The sequence below is a fragment of the Sorex fumeus genome, unplaced genomic scaffold (genome assembly GCF_029834395.1).
Source record: "Sorex fumeus unplaced genomic scaffold, SorFum_2.1 ptg000047l, whole genome shotgun sequence".
In the NCBI taxonomy this organism is placed as follows: domain Eukaryota; kingdom Metazoa; phylum Chordata; class Mammalia; order Eulipotyphla; family Soricidae; genus Sorex; species Sorex fumeus.
In genome coordinates, this window is record NW_026606104.1 from 55,470,907 (window position 1) to 55,479,854 (window position 8,948).

Below are 8,948 nucleotides of genomic sequence, written 5' to 3' on the forward strand. Positions count from 1 at the left end.
CAGTGCGGTTCAGTCCCTGGATATTTACACATCGAGGAGAGTAAGGAGGCTGAGGCGGAGTGGTCAGGGGAAGGGTGGTACTGGGATTCAAATGGACACAGTACAGGGGCCTTCCGGTGAGCTGAGCACGGTCACGGATGCAGCAGAAGGACTGAGAGTGCCGCGTGGGATTTAGCATCCTGCAGGACATCTGGGACCTTGGCAATAGTAGTGCTGGAGAAATGGTGGTGGAGTGAAAGTTGGAACAGGAAGGAGAGAAGGTGGAGATGGGGGTGGAGGTAACCCTCTCAGCACTGTGCCATGAAGGAGAGCAGAAATATCAGGTGCGCCAGCTCCAGCCTTGTCCACCCTCCTCACCTTCCTGCTGGTACCCATCCTCTTTCCCAGGCAAACGTCTGCCTTCCCATCAGATGGGGCGTGTACTGGTGGTATTTGTGAGTAGTCGGTCAGCTTTCTTGGCTGGTTGGAGAGTCCAGCAAACAGCTGGTCCCCGGCAGCTGTCTCCATTTGGTGGAGGTCCCTCCCACTGTCCCCTTCCTCTGTGCAGGCCACCAGGACTTATTGTGGAGGAGCACTTTGTCATTCCTATTTCCCCACAGGGTGGACCAGATCGTGGGCCGGGGCCCTGGGGACCGGAAGACCCGAGAGAAGGGCGACAAGGGGACCTCGGACACCGAGGCGGTGGACGAAATCAGCATGATGGGACGCGTGGTCAAGGTGGAAAAGCAGGTGAATGTGGGATGCAGTTCTGTGGGCGTCGCAGGGCTGGTTGTCCAAAGCCAGGAGGACCAGCTCAGAGCTTCAGCCTAAAGCACCGTTTGTGTGGCCCGAGCAAGGCCCATAGATAAGCATCCCCTCCCAGGCGAGAGGCCCCCAATAGACCCACGTCTTCCAGACAAGCCTCCCCATCCCGCGGATTGCTACAGCCCCACCTACTTCAGTTAGTCCCACCTCGTCATCCATCTGGAATATCACAACCAATCATGACTAAATTTCTCTCCCGGGACTGAAATCCCAAATTCTCAGCTTCGTTCCGTCCTATGCCAGCAAAGCTCCAAATTCACCCCCACCCTCAAAAGCAATTTGCCCTAGAAATCCTGCTCCCGGAAAGCTCCGCCTCCCGGGCACCCTGCCCCCACCAACGCCAGGTTTGCTTAAGCCCGGTGGTCCCAGAAGCCCCGCCCAGGACCTGCTGTACCATTGGCCACACCCCTTAAAAGTCCCGCCCACAACTGCCCCGCCTCCAGAAGGCCGTGTCCAGTCCGACCTGCCCAGCCACTGGCCGTGTCCCTCAAAGCCCCGCCCACTATTGCCCCGTCCCCATAAGGCCCCACCCATCCCACCTGCCCCACCACGGGCCTTGCCCCTCAAAGCCCTGCCCACTGTTGTCCCGCCCCCAGCCCGGTCTCGCTCAACCTTTGTCCCAGCCCAAGCCCTAGACTGGCCATGGCCAGCTTCTAGCCTTGTCCCGTCCCCAGGTACAGTCCATCGAGCACAAGCTGGACTTGCTGTTGGGCTTCTACTCGCGCTGCCTGCGCTCTGGCACCTCGGCCAGCCTGGGCACCGTGCAGGTGCCGCTCTTCGATCCCGACATCACCTCCGACTACCACAGCCCGGTGGACCACGAGGACATCTCCGTGTCCGCACAGACGCTCAGCATCTCCCGCTCGGTCAGCACCAATATGGACTGAGGGGCTTCGCAGGGGCCGGACAGCACTCTGACAGCCCCTCGGCCTGGCGCTTGGACCCGCCCTCCGAGGCCCCCCGCACGCGGCCCTTACTTGAACTCCCTCCCTGAGGGGAGAGAGGCCACACGCAGTATTGACCTGCCTGGGTGGGCGAGACACCCGCTGCGGATGCCAGCGACCCGTCCCACTTCGGGAGCGTGAGATGCCAGGCCCACAGGGGAGGAGCAGCAGCGGCGGCTGCCCAGACCTCCCGGCCCCAGTGCCCTGCCGATTCCATCTTCCATCAAGGCCCGCCCAGCACGCCCCCTGGCAGGGACGCTGGCGGGGAGTGGGAATGGGGCGCTGGGACACTGGGGCGCTGAAACCCTGGGCCTGGACCCAGCGTCCAGCGATGCAAGGAGAGGTCTCTGGCCAGGCCATGAAACAGGGCAGGGACGGCCTCACGCCAAGGCCCCGCCCCACTTAGGGGTGGACCCAAGGTGCCCCTATAGGTACCCACAAAGCACAGGAGCCTGCCCCGAGGCAGGTGGGCACCATATATGCAAACCATGTTAAATATGCAACACTGGGGACCCCCATGGGGTCCCTCTGCCCCTCCCCCACTGGGAGCCGGGCCCCCAGCAGTAGCTGGTCTCAGGCTGCTTGGCCATCCCCTGTTCTTCCGCTTATCACCTCCTCCCCAGCATGGGGCCTGTTTCCCCCCTGCCCCAGCCTCCCCCAGGGCAGTGCTTGGGCCTTCCTTCCCATTTGCGGGTGTCCCCTCCTGCTGGATGTCCACTCTTCTCTGTGGCCCTTCGGACACCTTTGGCAACACAGATTTCTATATTCACCCACAGACCTCTGACAGGGAATGCTCCTGGGGCCATACAAACACATCCCTGCAGCCCTCCAGTCACAGGAAGGTGCACACTCATGTGTTCTGGTGTGTTCTGTCCACACTGGTGTAGAGACGGCACAGGACCGCTTACCTGCCCCGGCAGCAGGCTGACCTTGAATGCAACAAGAGGGAGCTGTGAAGTGACCCCACACCTCTCCAGGCCCCTGCCCAGAGCGGTCCCCATCCCCCCTTCTCAAGGAGCCCTCATGCTGCATCTGCCTGCAGGGGGCCTCCTGGGGTCCCACAGCACAACTCAAGCTCAGGCCCCTGGGGCTTGGGTGGCACTTGAAAGAGCCCAGGCCCTTCCCCAGGCCGGTCGTGAGCCCGCTTCTCGCTAGGCTGCCCCTTTCCGGGCCCTCCGCTCCCAGGCAGAGAATGACTCACCCAGCAGCTGCCCTTGGCCAGGCAGCAGGTGCCCCTGGCCCGCACAAGCGCTGTTTCCCCTCCTTCCACGCCCCTCTTCACTTCAGTTGGCAGCCCCCACCCCAGGCTAGTGTAAGCCCCGCGTCTACTCCAGACCCCAGCACCCCTTTGGTACCCCAACTCCATCCCCTGTGTCTTTTCTCTGCAGAGCCAATGCAGGTGTCAGGAGGGTGGTGTGGAAAGGGGGTGGAAAGGGGAGGGGGGCAGTGACCCACGGCTCAGGCCCAGCTCCTGCATCGTGTGGCTGGGGCGTTGCATGAACCAGCGCCGGGGCTGGGCTCAGATCTCATGCAGCCCCGTGGTGCCCAGCCTCTGCCCCAACATGTCCTTTGCATGTGACCATCATGCCTTTGACGGAGCCTGTCCTGGCTCCTCCCACCCCACCCCCACTCTGTCCCCAGAGAGCCATCTCTCCACCCCTTCAGAAGCAGCTGTGGATTGGGGCAGGGGAATGGGATGACCCTATGACCCAGGGAGTCTCGGGAAGATGCCCCCATTCTACGATTGAGGACCCCCCCACAACCTGTTTCTCAGATATGCAAGTACCTCACTTTGTTAACTTATTAACTTATTGGTTTCATTAAAGTTTTCAGTAGGAGGTGGTGGTTCTTGGCTGTTGAGTGTGTGTTGTGCCCGAGTTTCGGATCCCCAACTGCGGAGAGACCAAGTCCACACACGATAATGCAAAAGCAAAGGGACTTTATTATTAGCCTGAGCCAGCGCTAGCCCGAGCTAGGGTCCGAGTATCATCCAACGCAGTGGAGTCTTGACAAGGACCCCGAGTCCAACTCACAAGCAGTTTCTATAGGGTTCAGAGTTAAGAGACAATTTATATACTGGTCTGTTTTTAGCATCGGCCCTTCTACAACAGTGGTCAGCAATTAGACAACGGTTAGTAACAGTTTCTAAGGAGGGCACAGTGACCCCTCATGACCGGCCAAGCCCAACTGCCCGATTCCTTATCTCGGTAAATTACTCAACTGGGAGTTTACCAGAAACTGCAAGTCCTGCTTTGGGGAAACAGAAACTGAGTCCTAGCTGAGATTTAATGTTGGCTTCAGCTTGTCATGGCATCAGTTTTGCCCTCATGTGTGGAATGGGGAGATCTGGTCTTGGGTGGGGGGGTGAGAAAAAGGAGATCTGGATTAGTCAGGAGGGTTCCAGTTGGAAAATATAAAGCCTAATCCACTGAGGTGTATTCAAAAAGAAGGAGGGGGAGAGGGAGGAAGGGGGGAACGGAGAATGGAGGGAAGGAGAGGGAGAGAGACTGTAGAGATAGCACAGCTGGAAGGACTCTTGCCTTGTACACATCCCACTTCGATTCCATCCCTTAAACCCCACCAGGAGTGATCCCTGAGCACAGAACTGGGACTGAACCTTGAGCACTGCTGTATGTGGTCCTCACTGTCACTGTCACTGTCCTCCCATTGTTCATCGATTTGCTCAAGCGAACCCAGTAACGTCTCCAGTTTGAGACTTGTTGTTACTGTGTTTGGCATATCAAATACGTCATGGGTAGCTTGCCAGGCTTTGCCGTGCGGGCGAGATACATTCAGTAGCTTGCCAGGCTCTCTGAGAGGGGCGGAGGAATCGAACCCCGCTCGGCTGGGCTGGCTGTGTGCAAGGCAAATGCCCTACTGCTGTGCTATTGCTCCAGCCCTTGTGTTCCCCAAACAAACAAATTAATAAGAGCAAACCCAGGGGATGGGACAGCTTCCTGATGCAGATCTAGGAGGTCGTGCATCTTGGACCTTTGCCCTATCAGGAGACTGTCATTGTCTCGGTCTTCCTACTAGGTAGCTGGACCTCTCATCATGAACCCCAGCACTTCTAAATTTCCTTTTGTTTGTCTTAGTACCCAGTGAAAAGTACCACTTTTCCAGTCGTTGGTGTCAGTCAGGCTCCAGTCTGGAAAGCAAGAACACTAAGGTTTAACAAAGAGTTTATTATAACTAATGGGAGGGGTAAAAGAACAGACCGAGCACGCCCCAGAGAAGAATCACTGCCGGAAGCAGGTGAGACTTGTCAGGCTGAGGCTGGAGAGACAGAGCAGCAGGAAGGTCGTGTGTGTGTGTGTGTGTGTGTGTGTGTGGTCAGGTGGCTGATCCCAGTTAAATCCTCGGCACAGCTTAGGGTCCTCCAAGAGCCACCAGGAGTGAACACAGGGCCAAGAGTAAGTGTTGAGCACAGCTGGTTGTGCCCCCAAATAACCCCCACCCCCGGAATAACTTCCTGCAGGAGTTAGGGAAGAAGTTGGACTTACACATTTATAGGAGGTTCCCAAAGGGTTGGTCTGAAGAGGCGGTGCATCTGACTGATGAAAGGGTCTGATATGTCCTCGAATAAAGTTTCTCAGGGAGTCCCTGAGACCAAACTGAGCCGAGAGATGTGGCCATCAGGCTGTTGCTGATAAGGTTAGGAGGCAAGGGAAGGAGCCAGCAGACAGCCGGGGTTCGCAGGGTCCCGGTGCAGGATCACAGGGCAGAGTGCAGAAGGCTCCTTTTGGAATGCAAAGACGGTGGCTTATGAATTGGCACTGCCCACCCCTTTGAGACACTCAGTACCCCCACACACCAACCCACAAGTGTCTGGATGTCTTAAAGAAGCAGAAGCTCCCCCTTAGAAGGTGAAACTACCCTGCACACAAATGAAGATACTCTCTCCAAAAAGGAAGACGCGGAGACCCTCCCATTCAACATTTGTTGTCCATCTCGAGGGTTGACTCCATATTTGGGTGGTGTTGGTTACCCGATGAAGCCACAAGCAAATCCATCTATAATTAAACACCAAATTGTAAAGTTAGCAACTCCAATCTTTTTGTAAAAATATAGTGGGGAAGCAGAGAGAGAAATTGCTTAAAACATCCCCATACATATGCACCAAGCCAGAAATAAAATTGCATAACTGTATAGACCTTCGATAACTGGCCATGGTGCTATAGTGTCCATCCATCCATCCATCCATCCATCCATCCATCCATCCATCCATCCATCCACCCACCCACCCACCCACCCACCCACCCATCCACCCATCCATCCATCCATCCATCCATCCATCCATCCATCTACCCACCCACTCATCCATCCATCCATCCATCCATCCATCCATCCATCCACCCACCCACCCACCCACCCACCCATCCACCCATCCACCCACCCACCCATCCATCCATCCATCCATCCATCCATCCATCCATCCATCCATCCATCCATCCTCTCTCCCACTGCCCTTGCATGTTTCCTTTGGGATGCAGCTAGTTCGGGTTTTTCAGATGGGGAAGTGACCCCCATGACCTTTCCTGAAGCGTGTGACTCATAAGTGGTCCTGCATGGTTTTGGGGGCCTGAGATATGAACCTAACATTTATATTTACACATGGAAGGACCAACTGGGACATAGAGAATCCCCCAGGCTCCTGATTTAGTCTCCCTCCCTCTCCTTGTGCAGCAGCGGCAAGATTTCCCCTTGGTTAGGAGGATCGGCCAGCCAGTACATTAATTCTTTCTCTGCCTATTGATTTAGTGGCATGAGGAGCCCCAAAGATCAGTTACATGCTCTACTTACAATTCAATGAAAAATGTGTTCTTCCCTTCTTCCCTCAAGAACTCATTCCTCCAAACTGGCAGAGACAGATATTGCAGAGATAAGAAAGAGAAATTTTGCGAGTGGGTTTAATAAGCCAAATAAAGGTCACCCACAGATACTGGGGGATGGGGAGGGCATCCTTATCTCCAAAGTCTATTTTTACCTTATTAGGGAAAAAGACCTTTGCAGATGTAATTGAGTTAATGAGTTTGACAGGGGGGGATTATCTGGGATTATTCTGTGGGCCTTAAATCCAATTACAAGTATCCTTTTAAGAGGGAGCAGACCCTAACAAGGGGGAGATAATGGAGGACAGAAGACTGGAGTAATTGGCCACAGCAGAGAATGCTGGCAGCCCCCAAAGCTGGAAGGGCTGGAGGACTGTCTCACTGTCACCTTGATTTACGACCCGGGAAGCTAATGTTGAACTTCTGGAAGTTCTTGTTGAACAGTGAACTGTGAGAGAATAGATTCCTGCTGTTCTTTAAATGACCAAGTTCAGAGTAATTTGTTACAGCAGCCATGGGAAGCTCATACCGCGGGCTGTTTATTGTAAAGGAGAAAGGAGCTCTGCTCTCTGACCCCCTTGGATTTTGGGGTCTGATGCTCTGGCCACAGCACTGAGGGTCACCCCTGCCTCTCTGTGTCAGAATGCACCCGGTGGCATCAACCTGGGCTTGGTGAATGCCCGAGGACCCTGCTGGGTAGGCAGCCTCGTCTCTGCAGTGGTAGGGTGGGTGGCAGCAGTGGCATTAGGCTGATCAGCCTTGGTGAGGGACGTTCATCATGTTGTTGCCCTAAAGAATTTTATTCTTGTGGGGTCGGAGTGACAGTACAGTGCGTAGGGCATATGTCTTGCATCTCATTACTCCTGATCACTGCCAGGAGTAATTCCTGAGTGCAGAGCTAAGAGTAACTCCTGAACTTTGTTGGGTGTGGCCCCAAACAAAACAAAACAAAAAGAGCCTCCATTTGTGTCACCATGCCTGTGCTGTGTTGCAGGGGCAGGGCATAAGGCAGAAAGAAACTCCGCAGGCTGCCACGTGGGACCACCAGCTGCCCAGGCCTCCTCAGCCTTGGACGCCCAGCAGTGAGTTTTCTCTTGGGTCAGGAACATCACCACACTCTGAAAACCCATCTAAATGGCTTTTCCTGGGGCCTGAGACATTAATGTCTCCAAGGGCCGTTAATGCCCTTGCCTCACATGTGGTGGTGCCTGGTACAATTCCCAGCACTGCCTATGGTTTTCCTATCACTGAGATCTCTGAGCGCATAACCAGATCCTGCCCAATCTTTCCCTTCCCTCATTCTTCTTTATCATGAATCTTCCAACTCTGTGCTTCCTGGGTCCCTTAGCATCCATCCAAACCGCCATTCATCCAAATTGCCTGGGAACCAGAGAAGACCCACGCTTGTCACTGCACTGAAGGCTGAGTAGGACTTAGGGGGCTTAGGAACTGGGAGGTGGTTGAGTGTTGGGCTCCAGACACAGTACATGGGATGTTGCTGCCTCCGGAGAGAGACCCTCCCTGAAAGGAGGTCTGGGCCTAGAGAACCAGGGGAGAGGTCATAGGTGAAATTCTTTGGGGTTTGTCTTTTTTTTTTTTTTGTGGGAGAGCCACACCCAGTGATGCTCAGGGGTTATTCCTGCTCCTTCACTTAGGAACTACACCTGGTGGTGCTCAGGACACCATGTGGGATACTGGGAAACAAACATGGGTCAGCCTGAACAAGGCCAGTGCCTCACCCATTGTACTGTTGCTCTGACCCCCACAGGAGAAAGAAGGAGAAAAAAGCCTCTGTTCTCTGATCCCCTTGGATCCTGGGGTCAGGGATGCCTGAACTGAACAGAGGTCAAGGCTTGTGGGATTTCATAAATTATCCCAAAGAGAAAGGGCAGAGCAGGAGGGTGGTGGGAAGCCCACTGAAGCCTGTGGGATCAAACGGGGAGAGATCTGCACTTTCTGAAAACCTTCCCAGAGCAGAAGATGGATTCTCAGGGGCCAGCCCTGCTGCAGAGAGCGTGGGCTGGAGTGGCGGGGTGGGGGGTGGGGCGAGGAAAGCCCTCTGTAACCGGAGCAGGAGGTGCTGGTAAGCCGGACAATCCCTTGGCATTCCACTAATTGAGTCAAAGTCTGTGGAACACCTGCTGTGCACCAGCCCCAGCTCAGCACAATGCACAGATGAACAGACGCGGGAGGCCTGTTACAGCCTGGGACCCTGGTGAGGGTGGGGGTGGGGGACAGATGCACCGTTATTCTGTGCACTTGCCACTCTTCGGCCTCTGGCTCAGTGAGGAGGGTGCGCAGGTGGCGTGGGGTTCCAGAAGTATTGCCAATAGGCCTCGGAGCTGCTACGATGTCTGTCTCTGTGTGT

At 55.2% G+C, this 8,948-nt stretch overlaps 1 protein-coding gene across 1 annotated transcript in view; it reads left to right on the top strand.

Annotated features, from left to right (window-relative positions):
• The window catches only part of KCNQ4 (potassium voltage-gated channel subfamily Q member 4), a 51,532-nt gene extending 49,561 nt beyond the window's left edge, over positions 1–1,971 (top strand). The window contains exons 14-15 of the mRNA XM_056123497.1: positions 600–729; positions 1,479–1,971. Of these exons, the coding sequence (XP_055979472.1) occupies positions 600–729; positions 1,479–1,691 (343 nt within the window). The 3' untranslated portion in view covers positions 1,692–1,971. The remainder of the gene's footprint in view (positions 1–599; positions 730–1,478) is intronic.
• The last annotated feature ends 6,977 nt before the right edge of the window (positions 1,972–8,948 follow it).